A 19,588-nucleotide genomic window follows, 5' to 3' on the forward strand; every position below is an offset into this window, starting at 1 on the left:
GCATATTACATCTTTACTCACCCACGATGCATGACCAAGCGAAGAAAAGCAAGAACAGACGACCAACTGTTTCAAAGCGAGCGCGAACCTTGTCGTCTGTCCTCCAACTTTAGCGGCCCGCTGATACTTTTTACGTAACATGTAGTCGTACACACAATAACAAGTTCTCATAGTTAACCAAAACATGTTTTCACGTAATAATAAAGCTAAAACAGCTTTTTACGTGCTGTTTTAGTAGAAAATGAACCATTGTGACAGACGGAACGGTACTTGCCAGGCACGTCTTCAAGGTGTCCTGTCTCTACGAGAACGATGCCAATCCGAATCCACAATATACCGGCATTCCCATGCATACCACAGCGCAGCAGCGCCAGATTTCCCTCTAGGTAATGTAGTGAGAAACTCTATGCATATACCTATAGTGTACTAGAATAATGTTATTCTAGTACACTATACATATACCGTCATTCCCATGACGGCACGGTGCCCCCTTAAGAAACTCCCATAGACGGTGGCGCCAGATTACCCTCTAGGTGTTATAGTGAGAAACTCTATGCATACCACAGCGCAGCAGCGCTAGATTTCCCTCTAGGCAATGTAGTGAGAAACTCTATGGTGCCATATATTCAAGGAGCAAAAGCCCCCACATTTTCTTTCGGGCCCGCTCATAGGCGCCTGTATGGTAGTTCACTATAGCGCCTGCGCACAAATGTCGGGCGATCCCTCAAATTACCTTCTCGTGCTTGCGCTGTGGCTATGCGCTGTGGGCTTGTGTCAGCGTCCGTGATCCGAAGCATCGCAGCTATCGCTAGTTTTCGTGTTTCGCTCCTAATTTACTTAGTTTTCGCGAAATAACGACCTTATCTGTTCTCTTTAGGGATTCCGTGTGTGTCAGGTTTTGGCTTTCTGCATTAATAATGTGTTCATGGTCATGATACGTCCCACTATAAAGTGAGTATCGAATATGAATGAAAACAGAGAAAAATCAGACTGTGACGATCGCTGCGATACTAACCTAGAAAGGTAAGTACGTGCATTTTGTCTGTTTCTTTCACCTAGTACACAGTCATGAGATATCGGGTTGCTTTGTTGCTGTTACCCTAATCACAAATTTTTGTCCTCGTAGGCTATGTGACTGCTGTTTTCATGTTCGTGTCGGACGTGTTCGCTTGTTTGTTGCTTAACGAAAAAAAAAAAAACGCATGATAAGTAAAGCGAATCAATTCCCCCCTCCCCCTTCAAACTGACCTCAATAAAGTTCTTTGTCTGTCTGTTCAAACTGACGCATTTATTTCCTATCTACAGGGAGGTTAATTCTGTTGAAAACCAGGATGATGAGCCACCTCTCAAACTCCTAAAGCAGGTAAACTGCAACGTCCGGACCAGACGTACACATACGTTGTTAACACGCAACCATTAAAAAAAAAAAAAAGGCTTCTCAAACTTTTTCGGTTATGAAAAAAAAAATAATGTTTGCAGATGTTAGGGCCAAAGCGGACGATTTTGCTCTTCCCTTTTATAGTCTTAAAAGTTCCGCATATCCATATCGACTCTTGTTTAAAGCGAAAATCAATAGCCGAATTAGCTTGTTTACAACGAATAGCTTTTCGTTTTTTGTGTGTGTGATTCTGCAGACGCTAAATGATAATTATGGTAATTGGCTAATTACCCCTTTACAAGAGTAGTTATCGCCTCATAATTTTCAAATGAAAAGTGTAATGTACATTAGAAGCTAGAACTGTGTGAACATATGATGCGCACAGAAACGAGACTGAATATTGCTGTACCTTTTGAGATCTTGTCTTTAATGCGCATAAGCATGAAATACGCCTATTGTACAAGTGTTGCTGTTTAAATATTTGTTACTTTTTTGCACATGCTTTCATTAATATTTTAATAGATGCTTTTGATATGTAATCATGATAATATGCATCCTACTGCTAATTCATTGTGTTGTGCCATTAGGAAGAAGATCATGAACAAACTACATCTAGTGGAGTGTTCTTTATTGATAACAAAGGCGATAAAGATGCCTTCACAAGGTTCATGTCCATGGATGGTACCAGAAATACAGAGAAGCACCCATCATAGTATCCTTTTTATTGCACACCAATATTTGAGAAAGTGTACATGCATGACTAAAATGGGGTTTGTCCAAGGTGTGAATCAAAATGACCATGTTACATTTTCTTAGTAATATTTTCAGCCGTACTGATGATTTTATTCAGCTTGATGATTCCGAGCCAGAAGAATCGGCCTCCGGTGATGCACCACCCCAACCCAGGTAAATACAAGAAAATGCGTAATTCAGCAAATTGGCCAGGGACTGGCCTTTGTTCAGAAAAAAAAAAAAAAAAAAAAAAAGAATATATATATATATATATATATATATATATATATATATATATATATATATATATATATATATATATAAAATATTAGCAAGACTAGACCTGTATAAGCACACTCTCGTGTCCATAGCGCTTCCTTTAAAATAAGTACTTTAAGGGTAATGGGTATTTAAGTGGGTTTTTGAACCTGATAAAAAAAAAACTCAATCTGTATACACTGCTGCTGTGAACATGTGAGCCAAATATTATTATTCTGCATAGCAGCTGGGAACCTAGAATCTCTCGTATGTTGCTCACTCCCTCCTGCAGCTTTCAAGGCCTTCACTCTTTTTCCAGCCTATGTGGTATCAGCAATGATGGCACAGTTGAGGTGACAGTGCGTAGACACTGACCACTGAGTGACTGTTTGTTGACATGAATAACTTTAGTGAGCACAAGCTTGTGCATGCGTGCACGCGCTTGCAGACCTAGGAAGTGGAATCTCACTCTGTATGGTATACTCCGTCCAGTTCTGTCCCTGTGCATAACAACACATTTTCCCAAGACAATGTATAATGAACTGGCACCAATTGCAGCTCTACTAGGAAATATAGAAGGTGCAGTTAACGTGTCCTGCCCATCCTGTCAGTGCTCCTTTGTCACTCTTGGGCACCTTTGTCAGACAACCTTGTAGGGTTACCTCAAGAGCACCGCAGAAAGTAGAAAAAGAAAGAAATGAGCAATATGCAGCCATTGCTACACTGCCCCAACTGAGAGCATGGGGAAAGTCAACATTGCACTCTTTATATTTCCACCAGCATCCCCGATCCCCACAATATATGTATCGGAACACACAGCGATGCGACATGTCTAGCATTTGCAACCACTCGCCTCTCTACTCCACTCTACAACAATTTAGCAGCACACCTCGCTGCACACCGCACACGAAAGAACTGCATGCAGTGGATACCTCGCCATTCGGTCATAATAGGGAATGAGACAGCTCGTGCCATTTCCCGTGTTAACCTTCCTGGCCCTTCTCTGGATTGGCTAGATCCTTTTGCAAACACAGGACTTCGCATTCTTGCCAAGCTGAATTGCAGAGATGTTTAGGCAAGCTCGCCAAACATCTCACTGTATACCCGGATCTACCCCCATTTAATGTCCTGCCATGAGGCAGTCCTCGTTAGGAGGGCACATAAACACTCTCTACCCAAGGTTTCGAGGTCCTGGACCTCGACACCTTGGAAAAAATACTGGCAAACCTCAGAGCACCCTAAGTAATTTACTGTAATACGGTATGAGTTTCATTTCCCAGGAGTTGTATGTATCATGTCATGATCCAGAAGGTGGTCATGTGGGAGCAGGCACTTGCTCCAACTCGCTTGATTATCTCTTACACTGCTGCATCAAGACACACAATTGAGTAGCAGACTACTGAGCAAGCTGGACCAAGTGTCAAAATGTCACAACGTCCTGCTCCCACGTGACCGCCTTCTGTTTTGTGATGTCACGGCACACACACCTCCTGGAAAATGGAACCAGCTCCTAGAAAAGGTATTATAGTTAATTATTTAGGGCGCAATTAGGCTTGCTGGTATTTTTTCTGGATTTTCGAGGTCCAGGGCCTTCATTTAGTGCAAGAAATGAAAAGTAAAAAATATTATGTCAGTACTTCAGGAATTCATCAGTTATGCATATTTATTCAAGTAATTGTGAGGCAATCGCATTTTTTAAAAACTGAGCTATTGCAATTTCACAACAGCAGCAACAGTCCTTTGTAAAGGACACTTGTGTCCATGCTACTTGTAATTTTCCAATAAAATGTCTATGGTCACCTCTGCTGTTGTGCAGCAATAGGATGCATTTGTTATGCTGTACTTTGCTGACACAAATTAAAGCTCTGAAATGCATCTTTCAGTGTTGTATGCTTCAACTGTGGTGGCAAGCACTTCTTAAATGAATGCACGAAGGAGATTGACATGGCACGTGTATCCCAAAAGCGCAGGGAAATGGCCAGAGAGAGGGATGTAGCACCAAAAAAACTGTAAGTATCTCCCACTTGTCTTGATGTAGATGGCCAGCAGTTTTTGTTTTCTCCTATCAGCCTAAAAAAATGGCCCTGCACTGTCATGGCCTAATGCCTAGCAATATTTTTGTAGTACAATGAGATCTTGAAGGAACTATAAACTGCGTTTTCCTCCTTCAAGTGTGGCAGTATGCATATTTTTGACATACTAAAGGATTTGCAGGTATAATTGTTGTATTTGGCACAAACATTCATGAATATAAATTCACTTAAATTAGCATTATGAGTACTCACTATTACTGCATTCCTGCAAAGCAGAGAAGTGAATGCTCAATAGTGTGAAAGGTAAAAAAACAATTTGTATCCTAAAAAATACGTAGTTTATTTTCAAAGGAGTGTAAATGGAAATGTACTTCACAAGGCTGGGGAACATGAAAGTGAGCAGTAGCTAAAAGGTATCGTAATGTGTACAGTCATGACAATCACAGCAAGCTGTTTTTTGTACAAGCTCTTAAGCAGAATTCATTGATAGACTAAACCCTTTTAGTGCTTTTGCTCTGTTAGCTGCAGACACAGTACTAAAGAAAAGTCATGTTAACACACACAATTTCACTTGTGTAGCATGGTTAACATGAACGCTCACAGCGCTGCATAAACTGTTAGCACTATTCGGCCAATTGCTTTGCATTACTGCATTGCCCTAAATAAGGTATGGTATGAAAAGCAGTAACATGAGAAGAAAAAAAAATTCCAAGAGCATAACCACTATAATTTGCATTTGCGGGCATTCCTCAAGCTTGACGGGAGAGATGCTGGGTTACAGGGAGAGATACCAGAATGATGCTGCTTACAGACAGGTCATTACCTGTGCTTTTCCAGACAATGTTTGTCAATGTATTGTCGGTGACCACGACTTGTATAGGGCTCAACCCCTCACCCCCCCTCCTCAGGCTCAAATAATTTCTTTGTGCCTGCTTTAATAGCAACAGGAGTGACAAACGTCAAATTCGCAAAATGTTTATGGACCCACGAGATAAGTAGCTAGCCTTGTCAGGGCACTTTGTCATTTCCATGCATGCTTCACCACTCTGAAAGTCGCTGCTGAGTTGTTGCTAATAACAATGTTAGTAACAAGCTCTCTTCTTCTTCTTTTCAAGATCTTCTTTTCATAAGTGGATTGACTGCCATTGAAATTTGCGTAAATTATAGTGTTTATGTTTCAGTGTGGTGTGCAAGCACAATTGAAGGTTTGACAGTACATACCACCAGCAATAATAATCATCACATTTCATGCGTGTTCATTTATTTTAAAGGGAAGCTTTCTTTGCCTCTTCCTTCGACTTTCCCACTGCTGCTGCTGTCTGGGACACCATATCAAGGGGTGGTTCAGAGCGTGTGTGTACATGACAGGAGTGCTTACATGACAGGCTACGCGAGAAACTCGTTTGGACCCCACTGCGGTGAATGGGCACAATGCCCTCTGGAGCTCCCTGGGCGTCACCACACCATGTTTGCTGTGGTTATCCGTAACCCCTCTCAAAAGCATTGCAGAAACTGCAGTGCTTCCCTTTCTACTAGCATGCGAGTCCAGAGGGGACGTAGTTGAACTGTAGAGAGGAGGGAGTAGAAGAGGCAGTTCCCATACAAGGAGGGGGGAGGTGACGCAAGAAGGCAAAAAAACCCTACTATTATACAACAGCCAGTGGTTGCGAGGAAAATGGATAAGCTTAAATTCAAGATATTTTTTCCTTGAAAGGCTAGAAATAAATGTGCAAGCTCGAAATGGCATACAATAAAGCACAGATGGCACAGATAACCCAGACGCAAACACAACCCAACGCAAGCGCATGCAACGTAAACAACAGAGTGCCACAGTGCCGTACAGCCCTCTAGCAGAAATTTTTTGAATAAATCTAAAATGTCATGTCCCACAAAATTCTTCCAAAAACTTTAGATTATACTTAAACAAATTAGTATTACGTAATATGTATACGAAGATACATTTATGACAAGATGGCAGATGCTGTGAAATCTGAAACGTTCAGTTTCGGTTTCAGATGCGTCTAGGAGGGTTTGGAAAAATGGCCGTAACTTTTGAACAGCTTAAGATAATAATATAATTTTTTTGCTAAATATTCTTGAATAGACATGGAGCTTTAAAATGCTAAATAATTTTTTTTTTTCAGAAAACACGTTTTTGAAGGTGGTGATCTACCTTAAACAGCTTCGCTGGTTAATCTGCCACCATATGAATGGTTCGCCCAGAAATGTTTTTTGCCAGCTTGGCTGATACAGCAAATTTTTTAGAGCACTTCTATGTGGTTTTCAGTGATTATATTTCGTAATCAGATAGAAAATGAGTTATAGAAACTGAAAATGTAATTTTCTGGAAATCAATTTTGCCATTTTATGCTATGCGAAAGCCACATCCCCCCTTAAGATAGGCGAACCGTAACTATGTTCCTGATGCGAGTCATCTTCTGCAAGTCTTTACAATGTAAGTTGCATCGACTATGGTTGTTTCACATGCATTTCTAATGAAAGGTTGGCTAGTGTTATTGATTGACATGCTGATTGTATGCAAACAGGCAAACTGGTTGCATTTATAATTTCATGCTTTCTTTTTTTCCCCAGACGTTACTTCGAGCATGAAATGCTGTCGCAGCGTTTCCAACCTGGCAAATATAGGTAAGCTCGAAAAATACTGTCAGATCAAATTAATAATAATTAGAAGCACCATTCAATGGGGCAAATCACATTCCTGTATTTAATTAGGCCTTTGTTATTAAAAACTAGATGGAAAACACTTTCCGTAGAAGCATTGGCTCATAACTTTGTCTCCCTTTGAGTAGTGAAGGCACAGGAAAAATTTGATAGTGACAAAAATTGCATAAAGTGCCTTGAGGAACTGCCATTACAAAATTAAATGTTGCATGCTTTCGTCCTTCTTTTCTGTGTATGTGACAGTTTTAAAGGAAAGGTTGATGCCTTTAGTTGGAGTCAGCTACTCCTCTTAAAAAAAAACTGCTTATGCAACAGGGATTCCATATGGTCTAGTTAGAATACAGCTGAGGTCTTTTCAAGCGCTGCCAAGATGAAACTTTAACACACACCATCCACAGCAGTAATGACCTTATGAGACAATCTTCCCATTATGCTTGTACAATCGTGAGCAATATGAGTGGGAACTCGTGAACGCTTGGCAAATAGCCTCGAAACCGAGTTAGAGCGATACGCTGTATGGGGTTTTCACCCATGCTCTTGGGACAAAGGAATGACAACACAGTAGTGCAAACGATCACAACGGCATTTATTGCACCTTTCAGAATCAGAAACGGTTTTTATTGAGATCATTAGAAAGATTACAAGTTGTTAATATTCATAAGGAGGTCCCGAAGTCAAAGACTGTAATGGGGCCTCCTTTACAAAGTAAACATGTCGTTCATAGACTAATGCCTGCTAGCTGAGTTGCTATCCACGAAACATGCCGATGGGCGCGCAACAAATTGCGGAAGTCCGACTCACCACGACCGGATAACGAACGAATATGTTCACCCCATGCTGGACACGAACGCCTGGTCGTTCGCACGTACGGTCATGCGAACGGTGGCGCGTTCGAACAATCGTGTTAGTCCATTCCGGAGTAGGCCTCGCGAGACGGTCTCGCAAAAGCATGGATCAGCACACGCGCGGACCGTCCGTGCCGCTTGCCGACCTCGAGCCAAAGAGGAAGAGCCTTCTCCTTTTTGCGCCCAAGTAACCCCGCTGTTAGTTGGCATTAGTAGAGCAACACTCGCACCATCTCTCGTACTACCCTGAAAGCGTACCGACCACCGCGTTGCGGAGCAGGAGACGGGAGCTATGTGAGAAAACAACATATCAGAGGACGCGTGAGAGTCGTGCATCCCCACAGCGGATGGGAAAGGAGGACGCTCTTCTGCTAACTGTTGGCACTCCCACGACGCCTGCGTTTGTCGAAGACGGCGGCTTACGGCATTTCACTGGCCGCCAATAGCCGATAAGACGGTTACATGCACAGTAACTTATAGCGGGGCATCTTTTTCTTGTTTTTTTTTTTTTAAGCTCTTATGTGCCTGTTCCTGCGTTTAGCGTAAGATATTTTCAGATATACCCCCATAGGACCTGATGTAAATCTTATAGAGCACATCGTGTTGCGCGTTACAGATAGACGAACAGATTTTCCAGAGAATTAGCTTTCGCATGTTTACGCTTCAAAAGAGTGCTGCTATTGGCCACGCTTCGGGGCACAAGTTATTAGCATCCGCGATATCCAACAGCTTTATCAGTGTGTGCTGGCAATGCGAAGTTCGGCACTTTGTATAAAGAGTCGCATGGTGGGAGTGTCCACAGTTATTAGAACAGCGTCCTCCTTTACACTTCGTTTTCTTCGGCGGCCGCCACGTATCGCCCATAGCAGGGGTCGAGGCTATCTGACATGCGCTACTGTGTTCCCGCTCATATTGCTCATGATAGTACTTTGCCAGTGTCCTCATGGCAATGTTGGTTTGAGCACCGCATGTCCCAGTGATAGGCATCCCAGCTCAAAACTGGCTGGGATGCCTTCTTCTCTATAATCATATTTACAGTTGCCAACCAATTTTTAGGCATGAAATAAGCCGCAAAAATTTTCATATAATCAGCCAATTAAAAAAAAAAGTTCGAATTGTAAAATAAATTTTGTTGTTTTTTACGACACGAGAACACCGAAAAACTCATCGACAAAATTTTCCTGTATGTTGTGCTTGTTCTCTATTGAAACATCTAGTTGAGTTTCGTGGTGGTCAAGACCACGAGTACATTTAAAGTTTGGCCATCGCGCAGCCTCATGTTTGTTGCACATCTTCGTGAAGTGCAGATATTGACCATGGGACCTTGACTTCATGACACTGTGAGTTTAGGTTGCTGCGGGAATTCAGTTTGGAGCTTTATGCCTGCATGTAAGATTGCATTGTTCTGTCTAGTAAATGCACACACAAACTTGGTAGGCATTGTGGAAGTTGCTGGCTGATCGACCTCAGACCCAAACGCTACTTTCACATGTGGGGCCGTCAGTCCAGCCCATACACGTGATCCCGCACCCTATATCCGGTGTAAACTACAAGTACAAACATATTGACGGTGAGCTTTCTGCTATGGTTTGCTGCCCAGCTTCCCTACAGACTAGGCCAAGCCTGTAGCCCTTCAATGACTTGGCAACCAAAGTTGCAAAGTTGCAGTTTGGTAACAAGTCGACAAAACTCTCTTCAATGGCTGTATGGCATTCTGGAAGCCACGAGATTGCCTCGACAGCACAAACAAGGGCACGGGCAGCAGCTTGAATCACTTGAATGGCATCAGCTTTGTTCGTGGCCGCTATGTTTATATATGAAGTATTGCGCATGGATCCATCCGAAAAACCTGCTAATGCACCATGCGGTGTTTGAAACTTCGGTCACTTGTATACATTGGCCCTGTGGAGTAGGTGGCAGTGCCATGGTGAAGTCTGAATAATCGAGCTGGTCTTAAAAATCATCTGGCAACTCTATTTGCACATTATGACACTTATAATTGCCATAGCAACCTAGCGATCATCATTACATGTTATCTTGCCTTCAGTGACACAACCAAACAGTAAGCATACATATAACCTGCTTCCACTCATAAAATTAAAAGAAAGAAACTTTTGTACATCCGACGCACACGTTGCTTCTATGTGAAGCAAAGCTTTAGTGAAGCAGTTAAATCCTTTACAACTAACACTGATGCATGCAGTTTTGTTTTGTTTCATCCTATGCAAAGTGAAACTTCGCAGAATGTTATTTTTATCCACCATAAAGGCCACAACTTTATCCTTATGTAATCTTTATGTTTATTCACTGCACCACTCAGAAGCTATGCTGAAATACAATTACCAAATTGGGTGGATGCACAGTGTCAGATGTCTATGCAATGACATCACAAGGACGAAGGTGATGCACGATGCCTGTCAAGGGAAGAATGGCGATGGCAGGTGTATGCACATAGAAGTGTGTTACATATCTAGCTACATTTAAGGATTCTGTACCTCTTGTATCACAGTGGCACATACCCATTATGGATGATTGGCCAAGAATGGGCACACACCCAGTGGCATGTGCCAAATGGATAAGTCAAGGAAAATAAAGTAAATCAAAGAATTTGTTGAATATTGTTACGTTGCAGAAGTCACATATAAAGATTTATTTACAATATTTACAAGAGAGACAACGATGCATAAACAAGATGGCTGTAGAGACCGATTCCACCTCTACATGTCTAATGGTCTTCCAACTGGCGCCAGTCTTGGTTGCACCGTAACACAGCCCTGCCTGTAAAGGCGCCGCCCTGCCTGTAAAGGTGCCATCTCGGTGCTAACTATAAGAGAGGTGAACTCGCGGCAAAGTAAGGCTTCTGCAGGGACATATGCACAATGTCCGTGGGGACACGTGAGTCCAGTGGGGTGATCTCGTAGTTCACATCGCCAAGCTCACGCAATATCGTGTAGGGCCCTGTGCAGTGTGGCAGCAGCTTTTCAGACAAGCCGACATGTTGACATGATGTCCATAGGAGGACAGTGGAGCCAGTTGGAAATTGAACGTCCTGATGTCGGCTGTCGTACCGAATCTCCTGCATGGCCTGAGACTCGGGTAGCCGGCAATCTGGCGTACCGTGCAAGCCTGGGCAAAGAACAATGGGAGTGTTAGTCGAGGAAGGAAGCAGTGTTTCAAAGGGCAAAGGGTGGCGGCTCAACAGAAGGTAAAAGAGTGAAAAGCCAGCAGTCTCGTGACAGGGCGAATTATAGGCGAAGGTCACGAAGGGTAACGTGCTGTCCTCGTCACTATGGCCCTCAGAAACACATAGACAGCTTTTCTGTCAACATGCGATTGAGCCACTCCATCAGTCTGTTTGTCTGCAGGTGGTAGGTGGTGGAAAGCTTGTGCTTGACAGAACAGGAGTGAAGTAGGTCTTGAACTACTCAGGACAAAAAGGTGCGACCGCAATCAGTGAGGAGCTGCCAGGGTGCGCCGTAGTGGAGGATGGCCTTATGTAAAAGAAAATCTGCCACCTCAGTTGCACAGCTTGTGTGCAAAGCTCACGTGATCGCGTACCGGGTCGCATAATCAGTCACGACAATGACCCACTTGTTGCCAGATTTCGATGTTGGAAAAAGGCCGAGAAGATCGAGACAGACGCGAAGAATGGTTCTGAGGGCACATCGATGGGTTGAAGGCATCAGGCGGGCAGCACAGCAGGTTTTTTGTGGTGCTGATAGAGCCCACAGGCTGCAACGGAGCGGTGCACGGGACGGTACAGGCCTGGCCGTTAGAGGCGATGCCGCACGCGGTCGTAAGTGCATGAAATGCTGAGGTGACCTGCAGTAGGGGTGTCATGCAATTGCTCAAGAACTGATGTCTGGATATGGTGTGGTACGAGTAAAAATTCTATTCCTTCAGGGCGTAAGCTGCAATACTAGAGAACGTCGTTGCAGAGTACGAACATGTGCAGCATGGGCTCTGAATGTCCAGAATTGATACAATCGATGAGACCGTGTAAGCAGTCATCACGCCGTTGTTCAGTGCGGTTGTCATGCAAATCAGAAATGGCTAGGATGCAAGAGTTGGTGTTATGCGCATCATATTCAGGGCAGTTGACAGGATGACGGGACCCCACAGGGGCGTCTGCGTCAGCAGGCGTTTGGTGTGTTGCGACACCACGTACCCGAGCACACGAGGGTTGGACCCTCCCGCGTGTAGCCGTGCGCGGCTTAGCCGTGTCCGGGGAAAGGGGGATCCTGGGGGTTGAGCCGATACCGGGTGTTCGGACCTTTAAGGCCCCCCGGCGGAGGCAACACACCTCTTTGGCCTCTGCTTCACGTAGACGGCACCCCCGGACTGACCCACCCGGGGGAAATCGGCAGTTGCCTCTTCCTGTCCCCCTCTCCACTCTTCGTCTTTCTCTCTCACTTTGAATCTTTCCTGTCTTCTACTCACTTATTCTTACTTCCGTATTTCCGGGCAGCAAGGGTTAACCGTGTGTTATATATTCAACCTTGGGTATATACATTAGGTTATAGTGGCGGTGTATAGCTGGCGTCTGCAGGTTTCTTGGAACCTGCAGCGTCCCCTTGTTGGGCTCGGTGGTGGGTGGCTACCACCGCTGCCGAATTTTCAAACTATCCAATGGCAGAAGCGTTCCCGCGACTTTTAGATCGGCCTCTGAAAAGAGGTCGCACCGAAGCAACTTTCCAGTTCTTTCTAACACCAACCGAAAGCTCATTTCCAAAATACCACGTTCTTCACAGTGAAGGCAACACAACCGTAAGAAAACTGTCACCATTCACAGTTTCGAAATGCCTAGCAAACACAATTGGAGCTGGTTACAAAGCCTCGAAGATGGCTAGCGGAGACCTCCTCCTTGAACTGACCAAAAAAGATCAACTAGAAAAACTCGCCGAACTCACCACTATCGGTGACATCAAAGTGACAATCTCTCCACACCGCTCACTGAACACAAGGAGAGGAGTTATATCTGAAGAAGACTTCCTGAACCTCAGTGATGAAGAGCTCCTCGAAGGTTTTCAGGAGCAAAACGTAATTAAGGTACAGAGAATCACACTACGACGCAATGACCAACAGATTCCGACGAAACATGTGATATTGACATTTGGTAGCAGCACAGTCCCTAGTTCACTCGTCGCAGGATATTTGAAAATCAACGTGAGGCCGTACATACCAAACCCGAGGCGGTGTTTCAAGTGCCAGAGGTTTGGGCATGGATCACAATCATGCAGAGGCAAAGAAACATGTGCGAAATGTAGTGCCAATGACCCTCCTTCTGATAACTGCAATGCTCCCGCAAAATGTGTAAATTGCAAGGGCGATCATCCAGCTTACTCACGGAGTTGCCCTTGCTGGAAAAAAGAAAAAGAAGTAATTGCTCTAACAGTCAAAGAAAAAATCTCGTTCTATGAAGCCAGAAAGCGGCTATCGTACCTTCCGCGAAGAAGTTATGCCGATGTGACACAGATGGGGGCAGCGTCACAGAGGTTTCAGGAGTCCTCCGAGCCCACGCGTAGTGGTCCCGCAGTGACCCCTCCCGCCCCCGTGATGGAAGCAGCCGACGCTGCTCCATCCTCTTCAAACGCCCTGCAGACACCAGTCCCGCAGGGCCCTAAGATCAAGCGAACCCCAAGGCCCGAGACACGTGTCTCGGCACCTAACTCTCTATCTCCATCGCTCTCTCTGAGGCGCTGGAGGGTCGACGCAAAAACTCCGGTGTCATTGACACCAAAGGACAAGCGCTCTCTTGAGCGCGGTAAAAGGGACAAAATCCCAATAACCACTCAGAATAAGAAAGCGATAACCTAAAGGTTATCGCTCATTTGTATAAGCCTTTTTAAATCCATGTCACCTAACATCTCACCTCTTATTCTTTCCGTAGTGCCAATTCTTACCTTTTAATTTCAATATGGCCTTCATTATTCATTGGAATTGTAGAGGTCTCATGCACAATCTAGGTGACATCAAAGACATCATCAACATCTTTTCACCAGTTGCTGTATGTCTTCAGGAAACAAATCTCGGTCCAAAAAATAGTCAAATTCTCAAAGGTTTCACCGTTGTCCGAAGGGACCGCGAATGTTCCTCCCGTTTGTCAGGCGGAGTGGCTATAGTCGTGCAGGGCGGCACTCCTACCCGAAACGTCCAATTGAATACATCTTTAGAAGCCGTAGCTGTCCCACCATTCTATCTTACAAAACCATCACCATTTGCTCACTGTATATTCCACCCCACACCCACTTCACTACTAAACAATTAGAAAATTTAACAGATCAATTACCGGAACCATTTGTTTGAGTAGGGGATTTTAATGCTCATTGTACTCTTTGGGGCAGCGTCAAAACTGAGCAAAGAGGACAGCTGGTTGAAGATTTTATCTTATCCAATGATATCTGCCTTTTAAATTCAGGTGCCCCAACGTACTTTTCACCAACTGCCCGCAGTTTTAGCTGTTTAGATTTAGCTTTTTGCTCACCATCTCTTTTTAATGATCTTAGGTGGGAGGCCCTCGACACGTCATATGGTAGTGATCACTTACCAGCAGTCATTAAACTCCTATCATCACCACCAACCTTAACCACTAGGCCACGCCGATGGAAACTAAAGCTCGCTAATTGGCCACTCTTTACGGAAAATTCGAAACTGGAAGATGTCTTTTCGCCAGACCTAAGCGTTCATGAACTTAACAAAAAATTCACTGAGGTAATAATCTCAGCTGCAGAAAAGGCGATACCCCAGTCATCGGGAATTGTGAGCAAAAGGCTAAACCCCTGGTGGATGAAGGAGTGTACCAACGCCAAAAAAGAACAAAATAAGGCCTGGGGAATCCTGCGGAGGTACCCTACCTATTGCAACCTCTTAAACTTCAAACAAGCCAAAGCCAAAGCACGATTCATTAGAAGACAGGCTGAAAAATCTTCATGGCAAAAATACATATCTTCAATCAACAGTACAGTAACATCAAAACGAATGTGGGACCAGGTCAGGAAATTTAGAGGAGAGTACTCATCGTACACAATATCCCTACTTACATGTCCAGGCACACAAACAACAATACAAGAACAGGCAGATATACTTGGCGAACATTTCCGTGATGTATCCAGTTCAGGGAATTATACAGAGGAATTTTTACAATACAAACAGTCCGCTGAAAAACAAGCTGCCCACTACTGGCGCGTCAAATGAACCGTACAATTCCCCCCTGACACAACAAGAAATAAACAGAGTCCTTTCTGCAGGGAAAACAACAGCGCCAGGTCACGATCGTATTCACTACGCCATGCTGGCCCATCTATCTCAGGCATCTGTAGACGCTCTCCTTAAATTTTTCAACATAATCTGGGAATCTGGTATAATGCCCGAAGAGTGAAAAAAAGCAATAGTAGTTCCATTTCTAAAAGCCGGTAAATCCCCAACATCCGCAAGCAGCTACAGACCCATTGCCCTCACGAGCTGTTTGGCAAAATCATATGAAAGCATTATCAATATAAGACTCTCATTTATTTTAGAATCAAGAAACCTCATAGACCCCCATCAGTGTGGATATAAAAAGGGTTGTTCAACCACCGACCCTCTTGTCCGTCTTGAACATGAAATTCGACATGCATTTCTACACAAACAACACTGTCTTGCAGTTTTCTTTGATTTAGAAAAAGCCTATGATACCACATGGAGATATGGAATTTTAAGAGACCTGGCTGACCTCGGCATCTGTGGTAAAATGCTGAATTGCCTAGCTGATTTTATGTCTAACAGAACATTTCAGGTACGTCTGGGTTCAGTTCATTCTAATACATTTACACAGGAAAATGGCGTTCCGCAAGGCTGTGTCCTCAGCACGACGCTCTTTATAGTAAAGATGAATTCAATTAATAAGATTATACCGTCATCTCTTATGCACTCTGTTTACGTAGACGATCTCCAAGTAGCTTGCCGCGCCTCAAGTTTGCCAACCTGTGCAAGGCAGCTTCAAATGACAATAAATAAACTTACACAATGGGCTAACAAAAATGGTTTCCGTTTCTCCACACAGAAAACAGTTACTGTTTTGTTCTCTCAGAAACGAGGGCTACACAGCGATCCAGTCCTAAAATTGAATGACACCATATTGCCGGTGAAACAAGATCATAAGTTTTTAGGAGTAACCTTTGACCCCAAACTTAATTTCCTAACTCACATAAAAGCACTAAAGATTAAAGCATATAAAGCTCTAAATATCCTTAAAGTTTTGTCTCATAAGCACTGGGGTTCCGACCGAACGTGCCTTTTACGTGTTTACCGGTCTCTTGTGCGTAGCCTTTTAGACTACGGCTCCGTGGTTTATGGCTCAGCCAGACAGTCCTACATCAGGCGACTTGATCCAGTATATAACCTTGGACTGCGACTGGCAAGTGGCGCCTACAGAACGTCACCTGTCCAAAGTTTATATGTTGAGTGTAATGAACCCTCATTACATCAGCGCAGAGCATTACTCACTTTCTCCTACGTACTAAGAATTCAGTCATCACCACAACACATATGCTACAAAATCCTCACACAATGCAACTCGCGCCTACACTATACAAATAAACCGAACATGATTAAACCGCTTGTCCTGCGATATGAGGAATATGTTCGGGATTATAACATTCCTTGCGAAGTCCTACAGGTTGCCAGAAAGCCACAGCGTTTGCCCCCGTGGTACGATCTTGAACCGCTATGCGACTGGACATTGACACATTTAAAGAAGAAAGACACCCCACGCGAACACATCACACAAGAATTCCGTACACTTCAGGACAAATATCAAAATAACATGCAATATTATACTGATGGCTCTAAAACGAAAGAGCACGTAGGTGTGGGGGTCGTAACGGAAAATTGGGAAAAAAGTATTCGATTGCCACAACACGCCTCTGTCTTCACGGCCGAAGTTTTCGCTATATTGATTGTTGTAAAAAAGATTATCGCTGATAAACACAAAAATGCAGTCATATACACAGATTCCTTAAGCACACTAAAGGCTCTACATTTTAAATCGGAGGGTGAACCCTTGATTGGAGACATTTTAAACATGGTGGTGCTTAACGAATACAGAAGGTCAATTCGTTTCTGCGGGGTCCCAAGCCATGTTGGGTTACCGGGTAACGAAGCAGCTGATAGATATGCATTGATGGCAGCACACAAAGACATTACAAACACAACACTCCCATATAAAGATAGCATCCGTGCAATTAGAAAAGCCTTAACGGTAAAATGGCAACGCGAATGGGACCGTTGTGCCGAAAACAAGCTACATCTCACGAAACCCATAGTTGGCGAGTGGAAGTCATGCTATCATCAGGAGCGGTTCATCGAAGTAGTTTTATGCCGACTACGCATTGGGCACACACACCTCACACACAATTACTTACTTACGAAAGAAGACACACCAACATGCGAGAAATGTCAACAGCCACTAACAGTTATGCTCATATTACTCACATGTACGGAGACTGAAACACACAGACGAACACTTTTGGACAAATTATATCAACTACACATACCTTTACACCCTGCTCTAATTTTAGGTGATGACCCACTAGTACCATTATGTGACGTTCGCAAATTTCTAGATGACACTGGCTTTTTACATAAAATATAGATTAACAAAGCCTTTTCCTTCATAAACTGGATTTTAAAACACCTCGTGTTTGGCGCAGCATAGCCTCAGCCGCTTTTGCGCCATTAAACCCCCATTTAACTAACTAACTAGGATGATGGGAGAGGTAGTTGGCGTCCTTGTGCCAACGGCCTGACTTGTGTAAAACAGCACAGTAACATTCTTGGAGCCGTAGCGCCTAGCTACCCAATCGTCCAGTGGGGTCTTTAAGTGAGGAGAGCCAGCACAAGGCATGTTGATCGATAACCATGAAAAATGTGTGGCTGTACATGTAGGGGCGGAATTTGGCAACTGGCCAAATCAACGCCGCCGTTCGGTAATTTAAAAATTACCCTCGGCGAGCGACAGGAAGCGGCTGGTGTATGCAATTACGCACTCTGCATTATGCTGCCATTGAACAAGTTTGAACAGCTATAGCTCCAGTCCCATGGCCACTGGCATCCGTGTGGACTTCAGTAGCGGCAGATGGATCATAATGAGCCAGCAATGGGGGAGCAGTGAGCAAGCCTACGAGGCCAGAGAAGGCTTTGGTTTGAGCAAGGCCCCATGTGAAAGCAACGTCCTTCTTAAGTAAGTCGGTGAGTGGGCGAGCAGTTTTGGCGAAATTCTTGATAAAACGACGGAACTATGAGCATAGCCCAACAAAGCTTCTTATGTCTGTGGCGGAAGACAGAACAGGAAAGTTCTGGACCGTGCAAATCTTGTCAGGGTCGGGTTGAACGCCAGCAACACTGATGCAATGGCCAAGAATGCCAATTTGACGACGTCTGAAGTGGCACTTGGATGAGTTGAATTGAAGGCCGGCGCATCAGAAAACAGCAAGAATAGCTGATAGACGCGTAAGATGACTCGTGAAAGTTAGTGAAAAGACTATGACGTCGTCTAGATAACACAGACATGTGGACCATTTATAGCTGTGAATAAGGAGTCCATCATTCTTTCGAAGGTTGCTGGGGCATTACAAAAGCCGAACGGCATAACCTTGAATTGGTAGGGGCCGTCAGGTGTTACAAAAGCAGTTTTCTCATGGTCCATGTCATCTACCGAGATATGCCAATAGACTGATCGGAGGTCTATCGATGAAAAGTACTTGGCTCGATGTAAGCAGTCCAAGGCATCATCAGTACGTGGCAAGGGGTATACATCCTTGCATGCGATTTTGCTGAGGTGTCTGTAATCCACACAAAAGCACCAACTACCGTCCTTCTTCTTGACAAGGACAACAGGGGACACCCACAGACTGCAAGATGGCTCGATAACGCCTTTAGCCAACATCTTATCGACTCCTCGTTGTATCACTTGTCGTTCAGCATGTGAAACACGATACGGCCGGCGGCGTATTGGATTGGCGTGTCTGGTGTACATACGATGGGTGAGCACCGATGGGCTAAAGGGTGGCCGTTTAGGTCAAAAATGTCGCGGTAAGTTTCCAAAAGACGGCGGAGGTCAGCAGCTTGTGCCGGAAGATCAGGTGCAATCATCTTGCTAAGTTCGTCTGTGAGAGTCGGTGAATCGGAGGTTCCTGTAGAGGGCAACGGAATTTCGACGTCAAGAGCCGATATCTCGCATTCGTTCACAGGCGAGATGTCACCCAAAGACATGCCTCTGGGAAGAATTTGAGTCGAGCAGTTAAAATTGAGGAATTGAGTCGAGCAGTTAAAATTGAGGAAAGGGAGCAAAGTCTGATCGCCTGTAACAGTGATCACGGTATGGGGAGCGGCCAAATTTCTTTCAAGCAGTATGTCAGCAGTGGGATATAGTACATAGACGCCGTCAGAAACAGATGGGAACAACAGTAGTGTGACATACATAGTGGCTTGAGGCGACAGGCGGATGTCTTCGGGAGAGCATAACCGTGGTTGTGTGACTAATGGACTATAGCAGCTGTGGGGCAGTTCAAGCTGAATGACACTAGATGCACAATCAAAAAGGGCTGAATGGGACGTTAAAAAGTCTAAGCCGAGTATAACATATAAGGGCATTGTTCCAAAACAGCAAAAAGAAAAACAGT

The 19,588-nt window shown here is 44.2% G+C and overlaps 1 protein-coding gene across 1 annotated transcript in view; it reads left to right on the top strand.

Moving 5' to 3' along the window:
* Window positions 1-561: 561 nt before the first annotated feature.
* Window positions 562-19,588, top strand: part of LOC142565732 (zinc finger CCHC domain-containing protein 8 homolog) — a 42,778-nt gene continuing 23,751 nt past the window's right edge. Inside the window, exons 1-6 of the mRNA XM_075676285.1 lie at window positions 562-1,023; window positions 1,306-1,363; window positions 1,966-2,090; window positions 2,207-2,284; window positions 4,252-4,377; window positions 6,994-7,047. Coding sequence (XP_075532400.1) covers window positions 965-1,023; window positions 1,306-1,363; window positions 1,966-2,090; window positions 2,207-2,284; window positions 4,252-4,377; window positions 6,994-7,047 — 500 coding nt within the window. The 5' untranslated portion in view covers window positions 562-964. The remainder of the gene's footprint in view (window positions 1,024-1,305; window positions 1,364-1,965; window positions 2,091-2,206; window positions 2,285-4,251; window positions 4,378-6,993; window positions 7,048-19,588) is intronic.

This window comes from Dermacentor variabilis, chromosome 1 (genome assembly GCF_050947875.1).
Source record: "Dermacentor variabilis isolate Ectoservices chromosome 1, ASM5094787v1, whole genome shotgun sequence".
In the NCBI taxonomy this organism is placed as follows: Eukaryota; Metazoa; Arthropoda; class Arachnida; order Ixodida; family Ixodidae; genus Dermacentor; species Dermacentor variabilis.